The following is a 22,097-nucleotide window of genomic DNA, read 5'->3' as shown; positions in this document are numbered from 1 at the left end:
CAGGTTCCCAGAAACACGAGCCCATGCTGGGAAGCTAAACAGAATCTAGTTTTAACCCCTCACACCACAAGGACATTATTTCTCCTTTCATCCTCCTCAAAGCTTTAAAAATGGCTACTTAATTTCTACATTATTCATATTCTCTCTGGCCTTGAGAAGGTTGAGCTCTGTTCTGAATCTCTCTACTAGAGTACCCACCCAGGCACCAAGAGCTGGGTGAACTGAAAAGAAGAAGGGCGGACAACAGCAACTTCTGATTGCTCATTGTCACTTCAGAACCTCTTTTAATTTGTGCTAGTAAGAGGGACATTGATAATATACTCTCTCATTTGGCTAATCAGTTTATAGGCAAACAAATTAAAAAAACTGAAATAAATACATCACTAAGTAGTTATGATTGTTTATTACCACATACAAGATTGAATATTTCCAGTTCTTTTTGGAAGAATTCCAAATGCTACTCAGTCAGAGCTAGAGTCCAGACAAGTTAGGTCCTTGAGCTTATCTCTACTGTAGATCCTAGAAGACAAGGAAACTTAGTTCTGAGTCCCCATATAGGCCTCAGTCTCCTAATTTACAATATGTGTGGGCCTCACCAAGACTTTTTGAGGAAAAATACATTATGTTAACCAATTAGATAGAAAAATCAGTAGAAAGAAACATCCATAGTCCAATAGAGGAAATTTTTAGCAATGGAAGACACGTCTTACCTATGATGGTTGAAGGAAAAATAGGAAGGGAATCTAATATTTATTGATATCTACTACGTGTCAGGGCCTTTTCATGTTAGCTCCTTTAATTTAATCTAATCTCCACAACAGCCCTATAAGGTGAAATTTATCGCTACTTTTATACAGGAGGAAACAACCTAGAGAAGATTATGTAATTTGCCCCAATTCATACAACAACTAGACCTGGAATTAGAAGCCAAGTCTGTTTTTACTAATTCCAGCTTTAGTACATGTTTCTTCCATTATACCAAGTTAAAAAAACTAATTTGTACCTGATGCAAGACTTCACTTCTGAATCCTGAACTAGGAATTCAGAATTCTCAGCTGAATGAGTAGCAACTAGAATAAACAAAACAGCTGATTGCTGGCTTCTCCTTTTACCTTTACTTCCAAACCATTCTCCATCCTTGGTCCTCTTTTTCAAGATTGTCTTTCTTTATCTCAGAAAACCTCACCTACTTCCAAGGCTTTACTCTTACAATTTTAACTAAGCATTATATGCTTCTTTTTCAACTATGAAATTTAAAGTAAAATTATATATATTATCTGTAATAGTCAACTTTGTACTGAACACTGACTTAAGTGGGATTCATCAGTATTTTAACTTAATAGAATTATTAGGAATATTATCTTTTTTTTTTTTTTTTTTTTTTGAGACAGTGTCTCCGTTGCCCCAGCTTGAGTGCAGTGGTGTCATCATAGCTCACTCCAATCTCTAACTCTTGTGCTCAAGCAATTCTCCTGCCTCAGCCTCCCGGGTAGCTGGGACTACAGGTGAGCACCACCAAGTCTGGCTGATTTTTTTCTATTTTTTTTTTGTAGAGATGGGGTCTTGCTTTTTTTGCTCAGGCTGGTCTCGAACTCCTGAGCTCAAATGATCATCCTGCCTTGGCCTCCCAGAGTGCTAGGATCACAGCCCTGAGCCATCATGCCCGGCCAGGAATATTATCTTATAAAAGAATAATGCTAGACCAGTGTTTATTAAAGTCACATGGCAATTCTCCTTTTGCTCAAGGTCTCTGGCATCAGAGAGAGCTCAGAAAATGTTGTATTTAGTTTCTCTGAAAGTTTCAGCAACTCATCCCCTGTGCTCAGGGCCTACAAATTTGAATTTAGTTTTCTTGAATGTAAATTGCCTCTGTTTTCTGTGTGATGCCCAGGACACTGTCAGTCACTTAGGTGTAACAAAAGAATTTCAAATAAGAATGCCTAAGATGTTTAGAGAAAAGTTGGATGTTCCCAGAATGCTGAGTCATAATTTTGCTCAAGAGGACTTGGGTGGACTTCCACTTCTGCTAGTGGTAGATCTATGTAATTTTTTTGTTTGTTTTATAAGAGATGGGGTTTTGCCATGTTGCTCAGGCTGGCCTTGAACTCCTAGGCTCAAGTGATCCTCCCGCCATGGCCTCCTGAGCAGCTGGGACTATAGGCACGTGCCACTGTACCTAGTTCCAGGTCAAAGGAATTTGAACAAACATTCCTGCTAAGAAAAGACATACAAAAATTTAAAAACATCCCTCCTTGAAGATATGGGAGGACTAACAAGTTAGAAAAGAATTACTGGGCCATGATCTAGGATAGGATGGAGCCCAGGAAAGCAGTTTAAAGCTGCTGGGTGAGTTTGTCAATTCTGTAGAGTTAGCTAGGAGTATTGATAGCTACGGAGACAGGAGTTAGAGTATAGGACCCAGCCCACCAGAGGAGTGGGGAGTGTCCTAGTGAACTTCCTTGTTTTGGTAGGGGACCCTGCCTCCCACAAAGGACTTAACTCCGGGAGTAAAAGTGAATCAGAAATAGGTAGGCTCTCACAGGGACTACAACAGAGTTTTGAATTATCTTTTTTTTTTTTTTTTTTTTGAGACAGAGTCTTGCTCTGTTGCCTGGGCTAGAGTGCCGTGGTGTGAGCCTAGCTCACAGCAACCTCAAACTCCTGGGCTCAAGCAATCCTTCTGCCTCAGGCTCCCGAGTAGCTGGGACTACAGGCATGTGCCACCATGCCTGGCTAATTTTTTCTATATATTTTTAGTTGTCCAGATAATGTTTTTCTATTTTTTTTAGTAGAGACGGGGTCTTGGTCTTGCTCAGGCTGGTCTCGAACTCCTGAGCTCAAACCATCCGCCCACCTAGGCCTCACAGAGTGCGAAGATTACAGGCATGAGCCACTGCGCCCAGCCTGAATTATCTTAACCCCTGAAAATTTAATGAGGTGATTCTGAACTGCTAGGCAAACATAAATTACATCTGGAGGAAGATATCACCCTAGCCTTGAATTATTTGCAAATGCAACGACCAGCACACAATAAAATGTAAACAGGCACACAAGGAAACAAGATATCATCAACGGAAACCAACACGAATAACAGCAAAAATCAACCTACAAGGCCCCCAAAATTGGAGTTATCAGACACATACTTTGAAATATGCTCTGTTTACTATGTTCAAGAAGATAAAAGACAAAATTGAGAATTTTGACAGAAAACTGAAAAACTATGAAAAAATAGCAAGGGAAATTATAGTACTTAAAAATATAATAACCAAAACTGAGACCTCAACGCACAGGTTTAACAGGATAGTATCTCACTGTGTGGCTGCATCATACTTAATTTAATCCTATCTTCCTATTGACTATTTAGGTTATTTTTATTTATTTTAATTAAAATTACTTCATATTTTTTAAGAAATAAAATCTAAAAGTTATAGCAGAAGCCCCCTTTATATCTCTCCTTTACTCCATTCTCCTCTCTCCCCAGAGATAAACTCTACCCTGAAGTTAGCATTTATATATAAATAATATATTTGTAGCCCTTAGAGATCCCAGCCCTTCTTCTGAGCATTATATAATGAATTAAATCCTCACAACCATCACATGAGATAAGTGCTTATATTATTCCCACTGTAAACATCAGTGAGTTTAAATAACTTGCTCAGTCATATAGTCAGGAAGTAGGAGAGGCAGGATTTGAACCTTTACATTAGGTTGGTGCAAAAGTAATTGTGGTTTTGGACCGTGAATTTTAAATCATTATTTATTAATCAAAATAGGAACCATTACAATCAACACATTTTTGCCAATGAGAAATCAGTTTGTTTATTCCTGGAGTGTAAAAATCTGTGCTTCTGGATTCGACAAACTCTTGGAAAGCATTTTCTGTATCCTGTTGGTTGTGGAAGCATTTTCCCTGCAAAAAGTTGTCGAAATGCTTGAAGAGGTAGTGGTTGGTTGGCGAGAGGTCAGGTGAATATGGTGGACGAAGCAAAACTTTGTAGCCCAATTTGTTCAACTTTTGAAGGACTGGTTGTGTGATGTGCGGTCAGGTGTTGTCATGGAGAAGAACTGGGCCCTTTCTGTTGACCAATGCCACCTGCGGGTGTTGCAGTTTTCGGTGCATCTCATCAATTTGCTGAGCATACAACTCAGAGGTAATGGTTTCACCGGGATTCAGAAAGTTGTAGTGGATCAGACAGGCAGCAGACCACCAAACAGTGACCATGACCTTTTTTTGGTGCAAGTTTGGCTTTGGGAAGTACTTCAGAGCTGCTTCTGGGTCCAACCACTGAACCGGTTGTTGCTGGTGGTTGTATAAAATCCACTTTTCATTGCACGTCACAATCCGATTGAGAAATAGTTCGTTGCTGTTGTGTATAGTAAGAGAAGAGGACACTTCAAAACGATGACTTTTTTTGATTTTCAGTCAGCTCAGGAGGCACCCACTTATCAAGCTTTTTCACCTTTCCAATTTGCTTCAGATGCCAAATGACCGTAGAATGGTCTACGCTGAGTTCTTTGGCAACTTCTCCTGCAGTTGTAAGAGGATCAGCTTCGATGACTGCTCTCAACTGGTCGTTGTCAACTTCTAATGGCCGGCCACTGTGCTCCTCATCTTCAAGGCTCTTGTCTCCTTTGCAAAACTTCTTGAACCACCACTGCACTGTACATTTGTTAGCAGTTCCTGGGTTAAATGCGTAGTTGTTGTTGATGTTGCGAGTTGTCTCCTCTGCTTTACGACCCATTTTGACCTCAATATATAAGAAAATTGCTTGAATTTGCTTTTTGTCTAACATTATTTCCGTAGTCTAAAATAAATATAAAAGAAACAGCTAACTAACAAGTCATTAGCAAAAAAAGCATAAAGAAATGCACATTAACATGACGGATAACATAACTGCACTTATTTAAGAATGTATTCCAATATCAAACAGCAAATTTCAAAAATGCTAAAACTGCAATTACTTTTGCACCAACCTTAATAGTTTGCTTTTGGAGCCTGATCTCTGAACTACCATGCTTCATATTCCACCATCTCTAAATGAATGATGTAGAATAGTGAATTTTCTTTCTTTCTTTTTTTTTTTTTTGAGACAGAGTCTTGCTTTGTTGCCCGGGCTAGAGTGAGTGCCGTGGCATCAGCCTAGCTCACAGCAACCTCAAACTCCTGGGCTTAAGCAATCCTACTGCCTCAGCCTCCCAAGTAGCTGGGACTACAGGCATGTGCCACCATGCCCGGCTAATTTTTTGTATATGTATTTTTAGTTGTCCATATAATTTCTTTCTATTTTTAGTAGAGATGGGGTCTCACTCTTGCTCAGGCTGGTCTCGAACTCCTGACCTTGAGCGATCCACCCTCCTCGGCCTCCCAGAGTGCTAGGATTACAGGCATGAGCCACCTTGCCCGGCCAGAATAGTGAATTTTCAACTTGCTAGGCTGCATATTATTAACAGAATTACCTGAGGAGCTTTTAAAAAATACTAGTGCTCAGTCGTTGCTGGAAGGAATGCAAAATAACACAGCCACTTTGGAAGATAGTTTGGCAGTGTCTTACAAAGCTAAATATAGTCTTACCAAACAATCTGGTAATGGCACTTCTAGGTGTTTACTCAAATGAGTTGAAAACTTATGTCCACATAAAAACCTGTATATGAATGTTATTGCATATTGCTAAGTGAAAGAAGCCATTGTGAACAGGCTACTCACCATATGATTCCAACTATATGACATTATGGGAAAGCCAAAACTATAGAAACCGTGGTTGCCAGGGGTTGGTTGGGGAGGGTAAGAGGAGAGGAGTGAATAGGTAGAGGACAAAGGAATTTTAGGGCAATGAAACTACTCTGTATGATACTGTAATGGTAGATACATGACAGCATGCATTTGGCAAAATCCAAAGAACTGTACAACACAAAGAGTAAATCCTAATGTCACCTATGGACTTCAGTTAATAATGCATCAATATTGGTTCATCAATTATAACAAATGTACAACATCAGTGCAAGATGTTAATAATAGGGGAAGCTGTGATTGGGGGTGACTGATGTGGGAACTCTGTACTTTCTGTTCAATTTTTATATAAATCTAAAATGGCTCTAAGAAATAAAGTCTATTTTAAAAAAAGCCTAGGTTCTGCTCCAGAACAATGACTCATAATTTCTGGGAGTAAGGCTCATCAAAGTGTGTATTTTTAAAAAAACTTTCCAGGAGAATTCAATGTATAGCCAGAGTTGAAAATCACTGACCTAGATCTATAGAGAAATCGCAAAGGCGTAATGTAGAGTGAAAAAAAAAGTTACAAAATTATATGAACAGTGTGAAAAAACATAAAATAATTCTACATACTGCTTATGAATACATAACTATGTTTGAAAAGTACAAAATATGGATCAGAAGAACACATGTTAGGAGTGTTAGCATGTGCTAAATCGTAACACATTTAGGATAGGAGTCATCTCTCTGGGAGGGAGAGAAATGGGGTAAAAGAGGAACACAAGAGGGGTTCCTATTGTATTTGTTATGGTTCATTTCTTAAAAATAAAGAAAAATATTTGAATCAAACACAAAAAAGTCTTAATATTTGTTAAATCTGATAGATAATATTTGATTATATTTAATTATCTGTGCTTTCCCATATGTTTGAATTATTTTGTAATAGAAATTTTAAAAAGAGGAATAGGAACATCATTTCCACGGAAAAAGAAAAAAGGAGGTAAGAATTAATAGTGACATAGACTGACTTATTGATAAGGGGAGGAAAGTAGTTAAAGGAAGTCACATTTGATAGCTTTGATCTTTTTTAGAGACTCGTAAGTTAGGCTGTTTGTTGAATTAGTCGACTTGGTTAAGATCTAGAGGAAAAAGAAATGGGAAAAGGAGCTGAGTAAGAATAGACCGTAGTAAATGAACTTCAATTAAATGATCGAGTAAATGGACTACAAAGCAGCACTGAGAGCTCCACTGATGGTGGAGTAAACACACAAGAAATAAGCCTGAGACACAGAGCCAGAGGCTAGGATGTGGAATATTAGCTTTATCTGTACTATGGACTTTTGGTTTCTTCTGGTTGGTGGGGTTGACCCTTTGTTCTTGTGAAGTATGAGAGGAAAGAGTTTCAGTTTAGTTAAACTCAACAAAGGTGACAGGCAGATAAATGTGATCCCATCACCAGCCAGGATGTAGCCAAAAATAAACCATAATTAATTCTAAGCTGATGGTTTCTTAAAGAGAACTTTATGTTCAAACAGCTTGAGTAACTGCCTCTTCAGTGTATGTAACCATTGCTAAGGTAATAAGGGATCTCTTTCTGTCAGTGATAAATGGTAATAGAGTCCCTTCTTTAGAATCTAAATTTGCAATACTGTTTCCCAGCCTGTTTAATAAGCTTGCTCACTATTTTTGAATACTTCAAGAAAATAGGGAAAGCATGAAGAAACCAGAGCAATTTCATCTTAGGGATTTTTAGCTATGGCTCAGGTATCTTAAGATCACGGCAAAAACTAACCTTGGGGGTTTATCCAATGAGCTTCTTTAAAGCAGGTTATTTATAAACCCATCACCAGCTATCTACTTGCAGATATCCAATTGTCTCAAATGGATTATCACTGTTCTCATCTGAGCATTCCATATGGCCATATTTGGTTATAGTAAAAGGATATTGGTAAACAAAGGGAATGGTACCTTTTATTGAGAAGGGGTTGGCAAACTATGGCCTGCAGCCAAATCCAGCCTTCTACTTGTTTTTGTAAATGAAGTTTTATTGGAATACAGCCATACTGATTCATTTCTGTATTGTCTCTGGCTGCTTTCCAGGTACAATGGCAGAGTTAAGTGGCCCTTTATGTTAAAAGTTTGCCAACCATTGCTGTAGAGCTGCGGTCCCCAACCCCTGGGCTGGAGACTGTGTACTGGGCCACACAGCAGGAGGTGAAAGTGGGCAAGTAAGCAAAGCTTCATCTGTTACCTGCTCCCCATTGCTGGCATCACCGCCTGAGCTCCTCCGGCGGCACCACCCACCTCCGCAGTCTGTGGAAAGACTGTCTTCCATGAAATCAGTCCCTGGTGCTGATAAGGTTTGGGATCACTGCTGTAGAAGATGCTAGGTAACCTCTGAAGTGGTAGGGTGATATTACTATCTGGAACTTATGCTTGTTATTAAGTTTTATTTTTAGGAAAGAGAGTATTAGTAATAATTTTAATCATAAAACCTTATATTATAGGTCTAGTATTAATACTTTGTATTTTATAATGTACCTTTTTTCCATATCTTGCATCTATGCTCCTCACAACAAACTTGAATTATTATTAAATTTTACAGACGAGAAAACAGAGAACTGAGACTGCCTAAGTGGCAGAGCTTGCGTTTAAACCCATGCCTTTTGACTGATGTCATAGGATTTTTCTTCTACTTATAGTAGTTTTCCTATGGCCGATAGTTCTGTTCTGGTAAGAAATGTTACAGAAACATTTTAGAGGGTAGTATTTAGGAAGCTAATTGTAAGAGCACTCCAAAATCCTTCCAGGAACTAGACTCAACCCAATGAAAACACCCTGCATTCCAAACTAGATTGAAATATCTTAAGGCCACAATTCACAAACATCCTGTTTGCTTTTCCTAGATTTAAAAAACAAAAAATCTAAATGGTAATTAGAAGATTATAAAAGAATTGTAAGTATTCTACAACATGGGACATTAGGAAAATGCAAATCAAAATTACAATGAGGTATCACTTCACATCCATTAAAATGGCTAAAATAAAAAAAGACAGACAATGTCTAACAAGTGTTGGTGAAGGTATGAAGAAATTGGAGAAACCGGAACCCTCATAATTGCTGGTGGGATTGTAAAATGATACCGTCACTTTGGAAAATAGATTGGCAATTCTTCAAAATGTTACACATAAAGTTATTATATGACCTAGTAATTCTACTCTTAGGTATATATATTCAAGAGAACTGAAGGCATACATCCATCTACAAATCTATATACTAACACTGTGAATGTACCAAATATCAATGAGTTTTTCACTTTAAAGTGGCTAATTTTATTAAAAAATTTAAAAAGGAAAAATGTGTAAGCTACTGTTTATAGCAGTATTATTAGCCAAAAAATGGAAACAACCCAAATGTCCCTGTGAATAAACAAAATGTGATATATCCAAAAATGGAAAATCAGCAATAAAAAGAAATAAAGTACTGCTATATGCTGAAACACTAATAAACCTAAAAACATTATGTTAAATGAAATAAGCCAGATACAGATGACCACGTATTATATGATTCCGTTTATATGAAATGTCTAAAAAGTCAAATCTATTGAAACAAAGAAGAGGAGTGACTTTAAATGGACATAAAGTTTATTTGTTAGAGTGATAGAAACATACTGGTAGTGGTGATAGTTGTACAATTCTATAAATATAGTAAAAATCATTGACATGTACACCTAAAATGGGTGAATTTTATGGTATATATTCTATCTCCATAAAACTGTTAAAAACAAAAAGGGCTCCATAGCCCGCCAAATATCCAGAGTTACAGACCCCCAATCTTAATTAGTATTTTAAAAGTCATTAATGATACCATATGCAATTTTTCATGAACAAAGATAAAACAAGGGCAATTTAAAATTAATTGGAAAGAAGTATAAATTGGAGTACATGTTACTGCTGATCAGAAGCTCTAAATGGAACTGGTTATAACCACATAGGCTGTCTTTGCCTTTTTATGACCCTCAGCTGATGGGGACTGAGAATTCTGGCAGTCTGGGAGAAGCCAAAGCCTATCAGAGCAAGCACTCTGCATTTAAAGGACCCTATAAACTGCTGCACGAAGAAAACCAGAGACCAAGTCTTCATTCTTCAGCCTGCAGGCAGGTCATCGCCATAATCTATACAACAGAGTATTTATGGACTGAATCCCATATGGAGCCAGTCTTATCTCAGGCAACTAAGTTATCTGCATAAGATAAAGTGTGCTAAGACAGGAGTGCATGGTTTAAGTGTAGGTCTTCATGTACGGGATACAGTCCCACTTGGTCAAATGAAACTTCATGTCCTTTCTCTGTGAATGTGGTATTCATTTTATGGTGCAGCAAAGGCAGGCATTGAAGGCTTCGTCTTTGCATCTGATCTCAGGCAGATGATGATGTTAAAAGATTAGTACTTAAGTTGCTAACTATCCTTCAGTTACCTACTAACTGAAGGATAATGATCTTAAAGAATTTATGGAAGTAGTAGATACTTTTCAGTCTGCTTGAAACCAGAATGACATACCTTGCCTGTTATTTTAGCTCCACTCCGCTCCCACTAAGGTCATTTTTGGTATAGTGTTTTGTTAGACAAGACAAATATGACTCAAATAAAAGACTTGTCACTATGAGTTTCACTTCTATACATCTGATGAACAGGCTTTGCTGGCTGTGTGCTTATATATGGGGAAGAATTTCCTAGGGCTAGGTTCTTGGAGTTACCCCTTAATGCCTTCTTTCTCTCTGAAGAGAATTGTTTTATGTTTAACAGTATCCCTTGATGGAAGTCTGACCCAGAGAAAACTGTTTAAGATACCTGTATCTCTCAATTCTGAGGCAGGAAAAGAACTCTGAAGAGATTGTAGGGATTGGAACTATCAGAAACAATAGCAAACTATGGGCTAGAAAAATCAGAACAACAAATTTCCTCCTCTAGTTTTGTGTGTTAACCCCAAACTGCTATCTGGACTATAAATTCCTTGAGATTAGGAATTATAACTTTTTTCTTTTTGTATCCCCAGTATCTAGTACAATGCCAATGCCTCAATACCTGCTGAAATAAATGAACGAATGCATACATGCACAGATTAATTACATGCCCTCCTTTTGGTCCCCTACTTCAGCCTTATGATTGCTGAGAGAGGGAAGCTGATGCTATAAAGTTCTTAAAAGTTTTGAAAGTACTGGGAGAAAAACTGGGATTACAATTTGAAGAGATTAGGGGAAGTAGCTCCAATGAAGGTTATTGTTGGTTACAGATAAATAGTTTGAAAATCATAGCAATAGGAATATTAAAGTCTTCACTAAAACAATTACAGAATAAATTGAAAGAGTAACTGCTCTCAGCGATTTTTTAAGACACAGTGAAAACATGCAACTAATTGCTACAACATGACTGTCCTCAGGAGATGATAGGTCATATATGGAGCACACACATATATGTGTATATTATGTTCCTTACCTAAATGATTATATGCATACATTTCCTGGAAAGCCTATCTCCATTAAATTGGGAGATGGCTAATGAAGTTCTCTTTCTAAAGGTCTAGGAAAGAACAGGCCATACATTTTAGGAGATGGACAAACTTTCTAGCAAAATAATTTCAGAAAGCAGGGACTACACTGAAATAACAGCAGTTTCATACACATGGTGTTAAGGAAAGTCTGCTAGAGATGGAAAAAAAAAAAGGCTCCATCTTCCCTAGTTACCTTAAAAATGTGTGCTTTGAGGATGTGATGTCCCAGTTCAATAGTCTGCTGTCGGTTTAGTTTTCCCTCTTGGCGGGAAAACCAGAAGGCAAGTAATGTGTGACCACTCCTGCAAAGAAAGAGAGACTCATTTTAGAAATTTTAATGCCCTAATTCTGCTTTGGGTGGGGGAGTGTTCAGATCCAGCCAACTTCAAACAAAGTTCTCATTCAACAAGTTTCTTGGCGAAGGGGACCTGCTACTGGACAAATAATGGGTATTAAAAGTTTCCTAGAGCCAGGAGCCATGGTGCATGCCTGTAATCCCAGCACTTTGGGAGGCCAAGGCAGGAGGATTGCTTGAGGCCAGGAGTTTGAGACCAGTCTGAGCAACACAGTGAGACCCTGTTTCTACAAAACGATAAAAAAAATTAGCCAGGTATAGTGGTGCATGCCTGTAGGCCCAGCTACTTGGGAGGCTGAGGTAGGACGATCACTTAAGCCCAGGAATTAGAAGCTGCAGTGAGCTATGATCACGTCATTGCACTCCAGCCTGCATAACAGAGTGAGACCCCACCTCTTAAAAAAAAAAAAAAGGTTCTTGGGCAGCTCTTTACCCAAATCATACGCATGAATATCACAAAATGTCATTTCAAGTTGGCTTATACCCATCCCACACACAGATGACATTAAAAGATTTTCATTTTCTGTCTCTGCCAGCAACTCTTATTTCACCCATACTTAAATGTCAATGTTCCTCAGGATCTCATTTTTGGCCCTAGTCTGTCCTCTCTCTGGATTAGCTCATCTATCCTCAAAGCCTTTACTGCCACCTATATCCTATATCTTTTTCTCTATCTAGACTTCTCTTCTCAGCTTTAGATGAATATATATCCAAATGTCTATTGGATTTCCCTATTTGGAGGTCTCATAGTACCTCAAACTCAACATGTCTCAAACTGGATTAACAAGCTCTTCCCCAAGCCTGTACCAAGCCTCTACCTTTTCCCACCAGCTGAGGAGAGTGGAGTACTTTCTTTCTGGTGCCACCAGTATAGACTGTGTATACCTCTAGTACTGTATTTATACTGTCACATGCTCTCTCCTCCATGACGCTGAGTTTCCTGATGGCATCCATTCCCCTTGATCTGCTAACAGATCCCCAACCTGTTCATGAAAGAGAAAACTCTTTTTTCAGCCTCTGGATATTGTCCTATCTGGCCATGACGCCGAGAACTGCCTTGGCCCTTTCATAAACCATGTGGTTAGCTGGCCTGAGGACAAAGCCAACAGGAGGGCTAGGCTAAAAGAATTGCAGAAAAATAGAGCTTGAACCCTATTAGTTGCCCTAATTTTGCACTTCTTATTATATAAAGTAATACATTTCTTTATTATTTAATCCATTTGAGTTGGAATTTTGTTTCTTTCAGCTCAAAGCATCCTAATGATATACTTCTTTAAGTGTATATGTATATATGTCTGTGTATGTATGTATGATATATAGATATACAGGGTTGTATTTCTATTTATGAAAAGAAACCAGAATTATTTATATTCTCCATAGTGTCTAACACAGCCACTTTCATATAAAAATGCTCAGTAAAAATTTTTTAGATGAGAAAATTTGACATCAAAGAAAGGATACAATAGCCTGTAAGAATTGAGGATACTTTGAACTGTCTCTCTACTGCTGCCCAGGTTAGTAGTCAGCAGACTTCTTAATGCCACTGGTAACACAACTCTTCTACTCTTTTCACTTGGGGTGCCATATAAAAGGGAAATGTAACCAATATCTGAGTTTCAAGTCTAATGAATTAATCAAATAGAAGGAAAAGCAGCAAGTGAATTTTTGATGGTGATGCTTTCCTCAAAGGAGGTCCAAATGTCTACTGGATGATTTTCTCTCATATTGAAATACTAACTACTCAGCCAAGTTTAATCTGAAGACATCTCACAGTGAAGTCTGAAAAACAAACACATTCTTTATTTCTTCTTTGATTTTTTTTTTTTTTTTTTTTTAAGCTTCAGTAAAGAACCTGGAGAATAGGGGGTGGGATAGCTCCCATTTTACATAGGAATCATCTCACAGAGATTTCATTCCAATAAGATTTTAAAAAGAAATTCTAACCTTTGGCTTCACGGAAATTCTAAATTGTAGTGGATACCAAGTCACCTTGTTTGACTGGATAAACTTACCCGTAATAGAAAAGAAGTTATTTAATTGGAAGGATGTCTCAGACAAGTGTAGTCTGCATGGAATCATCAGTATCATTTTCTGAGCCCAGGGCTGTTTCGTACAACTGTGGAAATCTGGAAATTGCCACTGAACTTTTATTTATCCCATGAAAGCTCAGTTTGGTTGAGAGGCTATTATAATAGAGCATAGGGAAGTTAGACAATAATGAGAAGTATTTATTAAGTGCCTTATTCTCAAGGTCTCAAAATTCTATCCAGCTATTAACAGTGAAATTATTGTAGCCTCTCTGCTGTAAGAATTACTACTTTAAATGACTCATCATCCATGGCTGTACAATAGTGACTAGAACTCCTAAATATAGCCCTCTGATCGAGGCCTACCTGTGCTGTAGGCCACTAATGAGAATCCATGCCTATTAGGATTAAGGTAAAAAGCTTGTGCCTGACAAGGAAATGAATTTTCAGTTACATACAGAATTGACTTTGCACTAGTTTTTCATTTTACTACCATAATTAAGAAATCCTGGTAAGATGTTTACATTTTTCTAGTCTTCATTTCAGCTAGGTAGAGATGATAGTGCTTGCTTTTGTTGTTGATCAGGCACTGAGCAGAAGCGGCAAGCAATAAAGGTCAAGGATAAGATGAAGGTGACAAGTGTAGTTCCTTTCTTTTTTAATGCAATCACGCTACCTTATTCATGAAAGAACGGTTCTGATCAATCCATTGGACTCAAAGCTTGTGGTGTGTAGGACACAAAGAGAAGCAGCAATTTACATTACATACTGACTCTCACGGTGATATCTTGAGCACTGAGATTTAGTTTTGCTTCTCTGCCTGCTGGATCTCTCTACCTCCACCACTATCAATGAAACTCACTTTTTGAAGTTGGTGCTTTCCTTAAAAACTAAACCTCCTTAAGACTTTTTTATTTTTTAAATATTGCCAGTCCCTTAGGCATAAAACCTAGTAGTTTTTTTTTTTCTCTCTATGCTTTCTCACCTGAATAATTGCAAGAATCTCAATTCTTTCCATTATTCTGTTCTCCACTGCCTGTTCCCTACCCCACCTGAATAATCTACATTGCAGAAACCTGATCAAAATTCTTCAGGCTTTATATTTCTTCTTATACATAATTTAAACTCCTTAGCATGGTATCCAAAGGCATTCTTGACTTTTTCCCTTGTCTATTTGTCTTTACCTCCCCACCTTGTACTTTCCATTTCAGATGGAGAAAATTATTTGTAGGGGTTCAAACATGTTTTCCCTCTTTCTAGAATTCTCTTTCCTGTTTAGTTCATCAGGAAAACTATTTCTCATTCTTCAAGTCTTTGTTCACACCATCTCTGCTGTGAGGCCTTTCTTGGTGCCCCCTCATAGACTCTGGGGTTCTCTTCTTAGGTTACTGTGGTACCTGGCACACATCTCCATTATGGCACCCACTGCAGGACACTCAGTTTTCGTGTCAGTTTTGCCTCTAGACTCCACTGAGGACAAAAGCCAGGCCTTTTCACGTATGTATGCCTAGGTAATAGGAGTACATATCTGCAGAATGAATGAATAAGTAATAATATCTTACAACTGCATGCTATTTTATGGTTTTCAAAATACTTTACCAATTTTTAGATTCTCACAAAAATACTACACTGTAGGCATACCAGTAAATATTACTCCTAATATTAGGGTGGACAATTGACTGAGACTCAGCAAGATTGATGAACAGATCCCGGCTCACATGGCTTGGAAGTAAGAGTTCAGATCAGAAGCCAAGTTCTTTTGAAACCTAGTTCCATTTACCCGTATTGATAAGATCAGCTACTCGGTTTTTGTTTCTGGGCACATCTTTGTGAAAAAAATCTACCACTACAGAGAATAATATATTCAATAGTATAGTATAAACTCTGAATTCTTAACATAATTAAAATCAGGAACCAGTAATTTTGACATATTTTGATGACACTTTGGGAGACAGTAAGTAAGAAATAAGGTAGAGCTAGCCCTAGTATAAGTATGACATGATTTTAGACATGACTGAACACACTATGCTTTCTCTTATAATTAAACATAATGGTAATAAAAATCGACTTTAATATGGGTTCAAATGTGGTTATAAAGACCACATTTAGGTCTTTAGGGGGAGTGGTAAGGACAGAAGAATTATTTTGACATAGCTAATACAATGAGATCACCTTATGATTCAGTTACCCTGTAAATTTCCCTGTCTGTACTCACAGTGCTGCCTCTTCATCTCTCAAAGTCAAATGGACCTAAGTTCAAATCATAGTTCTGCCACTTAACAAGCTTTATAACCCAGGACAAGCTATTTAACCTCTTTGTAAGATAAGGATAGTAATACCTATCTCTCAGAACTTTGGTAAGACTTAAGTGAGACATATTTAGTGAAGTATATTTTATATTTCCTTTGTACCCTCTATAGTAACTAGCACAATGTCATATTAAAGGAGTGACAGTAACTCTAAATGACTTTAAATATAGAGGGAGATGACTGTGTGCTCAAATAGAACTTTAATCTTTAATGTCTGTAGCAGGGTGCATTGTAATACTCTATCCTGAACCTTGATCCTTACCTCTGCATATCCTACCCCTTTGCAGCCAAAAGAGAAATCCCCAGATCAGGGGAAAATTACTAGGTATGGATGCCATTCAGTGTTAGTTAATGCAGGAAAACTTGGAAGTATGACTTCAGGTGAGGAGGCTGGAGAAGGATAAGGACAGAGTTATCTGTCCCTAAGAAATTAGATAAGCTAACAGGAAGAATACAAATTTCTCATGTAGACCAGAGGCCTTCAGAGGGAGGATACAAAGTCTTACATTCAAGGTATATTTGATTTTAGATATGTTAGGAGGGAACCAATTACAGGTCAGAGTTGAGGAACCTTCCGTCTCCTGGATATATTAATATATACTTTGACAAAAGTCAGAGAAAGTGGTATCCGGAATAGTAGTGAGCAGATCCTACTTCCATTCTCATTTGCAGCAATCAACCAGTGGCCCTTTGATATGAATTACTGGAAACAAATGATACTCACCCTTGGACAACTATGGGTTACAAGGCAGTGAGGAGCTACTGTCACTTGACGATCCTGTTTCCTGTACCTCAAGAGGTCAGAGCTACGGAATCTTTTAGAGAAATCCTTTTCTAAAGCAAGAATCACTCCTCCCACTTGCCATTTAACACTTGGTAAGCTGGATGACAGTTTTACACAAAATATACAATGACATTATGTTTTGTTTTTTTTTTGAGACAGAGTCTCACTTTGTTGCTCGGGCTAGAGTGAGTGCCATGGCGTCAGCCTAGCTCACAGCAACCTCAAACTCCTGGGCTTAAGCAATCCTACTGCCTCAGCCTCCCAAGTAGCTGGGACTACAGGCATGCGCCACCATGCCCAGCTAATTTTTTCTATATATACTTTTAGTTGTCCAGATAATTTATTTCTATTTTTAGTAGAGAGGGGGCCTTGCTCAGGCTGGTCTCGAACTCCTGACCTCGAGTTATCCATCCACCTCGGCCTCCCAGTGCGCTAGGATTACAGGCGTGAGTCACCGCGCCCAGCCATATGTTTGTTTTTTTTAATAGATTTTCACTTGGCACCCCAGGGAGATAACCAGTCTTAAAGTTTCTATTTGTAGCACTGAAACATGCTAACAACTAAACTTGAATATTTCTAGCATGGATGTTTTCTCATCGTTCTAGTCATAGTCACTAATGTGTAGTCACATAGGTTTCATTAACACTTGTGAAGACAAACTCGATATACAACACTTCAGTGTTTAAGAGGAACAACACTTAGGTGCTTTGACATTCTGTGTGATACTCAGATGTGACAAAGTGGTATAGTTACAGCCAGCTGGCAGGCAAGGAATTGCTTATAATCTAAAGCCTATCTTTTCTATCTTATAATTTGGGCAGAAATAATATGTGCTGCTGTGGAATGTGTCTTTATATTATACATGTCTTCCCCCATCTGCCAGCTGATGACAGCAGACAACCTTGGAAGCAGTGTGTTAAAGACGGCAGAGCCTCCACCTTAACCTGGGTCCCTAAAAGACCTCTTTCAAACCACATGGTGCCTTTGGACTTCTTGTGAGTGAAAAATAAATTTTTACTGTGATAAACCACTGAAGTTTTAGGGTTTGTTTCAGTAGTTAGCATTATCATAAGTAAAACAAAAAAAATCAGTTTTTGAGGGGCTGATAACAGAGGGATGGATAGGAGGATGAAGAAAGAGTAGGAAGGAAGACTAAAGAAGCAATTAATGTCAGTGAAAAAAAGCAAAAACTAAAACATTATTCTCATAAATTAGATATTTGGAAACAAGCTGAAATTATTATACCTTACCACAAGATAGTTGAGTACGCTCCCTAAGAAGAGGAAGAGGAGTACCAGGGCATTGTGACAGTAATAAGTCATTTTCTATCCCCACTAGCCAGCCAGTATAAAAGCCTCCCTGTTCTTAACAACTGCCACTTTTCCCCAGCCGATATGATATCATTTTTTAAAATTCACAAGACAGTTAATTGAAAGGATTCAAACTGTGGTATCATTGATAGATTCCCTACCAGAGCCCACCATGAACTAAAGGTGAAAGAAGGAAGCTGCTTTGAATGGATGTTTCTCTTATGCTACTAGGGGTCTTTACATCTGCACTCTCAGGATGATCTGATAAAGTGATATTTTAAATAAGATTAGCTCCTCTGAGAAATTCAGATAATACCATCAGGTAATCATTGTTTAGTACATGGAGAAGTTAGTGCTTTTGCCAAGGACCCCCTTGTTTTACCTCACTTTCTGCCAGTTGTAAACGGACAAAGGCATCTCCTAGCCAGGTTCTTAGTATTTTCTGTAGCTCCTAAGCCCTAGTAGAAATACTAGTGTGGGAACTGAAAAGATGTGGGTTCCTAAAAGTTCAGAAAGGTTTGTTTTGGTTAGCTATACCATTTTACATCTCTGGGCAGGAAGGGACTTTAAGTTGCCCTTGTGATAGCCAGGTTTCTACACCTCTTCATCCTTTGCCTCTATCTCTTTATTTGCCCATTCCCAAACATTTACAAACATGGTCAAGTCTTTCCCTTCCTTCAGTGCTAAAATTTTGGAAAATAAACACAGTCTGTATCAGTGGTTGTCACTTTTTCATTTCCCATTTAGTTTTTAACTTATGGAAATTTGACTTCTGTTATCAATCATTCTACTCAGAGTATTCTAGCAAAAGCCACAAATGGCCTCTGAACCTTTACATTTTTGCAGTACAAGATACTGGCAAGCATCCCCTCCTTGAAACATGCCTTCTCCTTTGACTTCCATGACCTTGCTTTCTCTTGTTTCTCCTTCTAACTCTACCCTTTTAAATTATATTTGGCTCATCATCTTTTTCTAGCATTTAACTATTATGTTTTCATGGTTCTAAATTTTCTGTTTTACATTCTTAACTTGGGTGATCTTGTTTGATCCTATGGCTTCCACTGTAAGGTATTTGCTGAAAACTCACAAATCCATAACATCTTGCCTTGAGCCTTCTCTTTGTTTTCTAATGTCACATTTCTACATATGTGCATCCTTCCTTGGAAGCAATTCATTATGAACATGTCCAAAATCGGACTCACCTTCTCCCCATAAGCCTGTTCCTCCACCTGCCTTTGCTCATGCTAGAACCTCTCCTCCATTCAGAAAGTTCTATGTGGGGTATAGCATCACTATCATCCATAATTCAAGATAAATTCTGAAGTCATTTTTGATCCCTCTGTCCTTACCTTCCATACACAAAAAAAGACCAAGTGCTTTTGAGTATCTCCAAAATGTCTCTCCCACATGTACCTTGCTCTCTATTCTCACATTATAGGTCTTAGCACTTCTCACCTAGACTATTGCTATAAACCTCATAACTAGTATCCCAACCTAGTCACTCCTCTTCATCAACTCATCTCCCATATACTACTTGTCACAGTTATCTTTCACACCAGAGTTATCTGATCATTATTTTCCCTGCCTCAAGTCATAGAGTCTCCTTGTTATCTACAGCCTAAATTGTAAAGCCTTAAACACAGCATATCTACAGCCTAAATCGTAAAGCCTTAAACACAGCACGTTAAGGCTTTTTCCTAGTGACACCTCCTATCATTCTCTCATTCTGATCATGCATCTTATTCTACCCTAGCTACTCACATTCCCCAAAGGCGCTTCCTACTTTCACATTCCTCCTTGTTTTTGCTCCTGTCATTACCTTTGCTTCTCTGCCTACAGTGCTCTCCCATTCCTATGCTGTTTCATGGAATTTAACCCATGCTTCAAGACTGAATGTGAATGTCATCTCTTCTGCAAAGTATTTCCTTTTTGTCTACATTCCTATGGTATTTTGTACTTTAGCACTATTGTTGGTTGCTGTATGTCTGACTTCCCTTTACAGTGTGTAAAGGCTTTCATGTTAGGGGGTGTCTTATTCACTTAACTTTCTCTAGTGGTTAACACAGTCATTGGTGTAGAAGAGAAGCTCAATAAATGTTTTAGGAATGAATAAAGCCAAGAAGATGGGTATGAGAAAGAGTAATGCAAGGACTTCCACATGTACTTTCCAATTCACTATTCAATTCGACCTCGAATTCGCAGGTATTTCTGTTGTCACTGTTAGCCTGTGAAATGAGTGTGAATATGACTGAAATATCGAGAACAGTCTGACAGTCCTGATCTTTTTCACCTCTCATCTTACAAATTCTGCCTATACTTAAACTTTGGTGGTTGGTACCTTACAGTCTGCTTGCTGCTATCCACTCTCAGCAAATGGTATCCATATGTCTTTGCAAATATTCTTTCTTCCATCTTTAGCTTATCAGTTAGTAACTGCTTTGGCATATTCCTTTCGTGGCTTTCTCATGGATTCTGAGTCCAAAATATATTTATAGTTACCTTGTGCTACTGTTTCATATTCAGTATGGAAATGTAAGAGCCCAATAAAAGTAAACTATAAGTATGCCCTTTGTAGAAATGGGTGGAATAGTATTATTTCTTTGTAAACAAAGAATGAAGATAGGAATTTACTGCTTTCTCTCACTCTGCCTCACTTACTTCCTTTCTCTTTTGTTAATATATTGTCAGTCCTAGGAAAAGGGACATCTCCTCTCTGCCCTGACAATGAAGTCATTAGGCAGTTGGCAGGGCTTCATGAGGCAGAAGAGCTATGACTTCACTGAATTGTTGCAGTTGTTTGAAACACCACCAGGAAGCACACAAAGATTAATCACTTCTCTCTCCCTCCTCCATGCCCCTCAACTCTTTGTTTATACCCCCAGCCCAGTACCCTGCGTTGAATTATAGCTAGTTATAAATGTGTTTGTTAAAACCACTAACCTGTAAGTCCTGGCAGACAGATCTATCTTACTTACATTTGTATCCCAAGCAGTCCTTAACAAAGAGTCTTAAATATATTGCTTAATAAATGTTCATTGAATGCCTGCTGAAATACAAGTCTTCACTTACTCCTCGCGGCATGGTAGGAGGTAACAAAGTGACAAAAGACACTATCTGTTGAGTTGTGAGAGAGTTTCTCAACTATTTTAAGTTGCAAGTTTAAAATCAGTACCATTTATAATTCCTTTGTTCACTCATTGTTATTAAAGAAAATATTTACTGTGTGCTAACTATGTGCTGGACATTCTACTAATCATTACGAAAACAAAGGTGAGCAAGATAGGAAAGTACTTGTCCTCACTGAGCTCTCTCGTATTCTAGAGGGGAAAGTGGACAATAAGCATTTGCACAAAATAAATTAATAATAAATTGCAATAAGTGTTAACAAGGAAATAAAGAGGTTGTTATGATTAAGATGAAAGCCAGGTGGGACCTACTTAGATAAGGTGACGAGCACAAGTCTCTCTAAGGAGGTGGCCTTTAAGCTGAGATCTGGAGGAGGAGTGAGAGATCTTGCTGTGTGATGAGCCAGGGAAAGTGAGCTCCAGATGGAGGGGATTAGGTGCAAAGGCCCAGAGGTGGGAAAGTGCAAGTTCTAGGAGCTGGCAGGAAATTGTGACTAACAGGGAGAGTGAATAAGCTTAATTCAGATAGGCAGGCAGAAGCTATCTCCATAAATGTAGGGCTTTGAACAATCTGGCTTTGATTTTATTCTAACCATAACAAGCCAATGAAGGATTTTCAGGAGGAGGTAACATGGTCTGATTTGTGTTTTTAAAAAATCACTCTGGCTGCTGATGGAGAATGGATTGGAGGAGGGCAAAAGGGAGACCAGTTTGGAGGGTAAAGTAACCCACATGAGAGCCTAGGATGTGGTCAGTAGAGATGGAAATAAATGGATACTTACAAGTAAAATTTGGACGGTAGAACCAACTGGATATGCTGATGGCCACAGTAAATACATGTCTCACAGCTGTGGGTTCTTATGGTTGAGAGGACAGAAGCCTATTAGTGTTGATATTACTAAATGTAGAGATCTGCTTTTGAAAGTC

The 22,097-nt window shown here is 38.2% G+C and overlaps 1 protein-coding gene across 1 annotated transcript in view; it reads right to left on the bottom strand.

Moving 5' to 3' along the window:
- The window catches only part of TANC2 (tetratricopeptide repeat, ankyrin repeat and coiled-coil containing 2), a 289,785-nt gene that overhangs the window by 31,007 nt on the left and 236,681 nt on the right, over positions 1-22,097 (bottom strand). The window contains exon 15 of the mRNA XM_045525947.1: positions 11,454-11,562. Within this exon, the coding sequence (XP_045381903.1) occupies positions 11,454-11,562 (109 nt within the window). The remainder of the gene's footprint in view (positions 1-11,453; positions 11,563-22,097) is intronic.

Source organism: Lemur catta, chromosome 15 (assembly GCF_020740605.2).
Source record: "Lemur catta isolate mLemCat1 chromosome 15, mLemCat1.pri, whole genome shotgun sequence".
NCBI lineage: Eukaryota > Metazoa > Chordata > Mammalia > Primates > Lemuridae > Lemur > Lemur catta.
The sequence above is the reverse complement of the archived record's forward strand: the minus strand, read 5'-3'. Positions and strand labels throughout refer to the sequence as shown.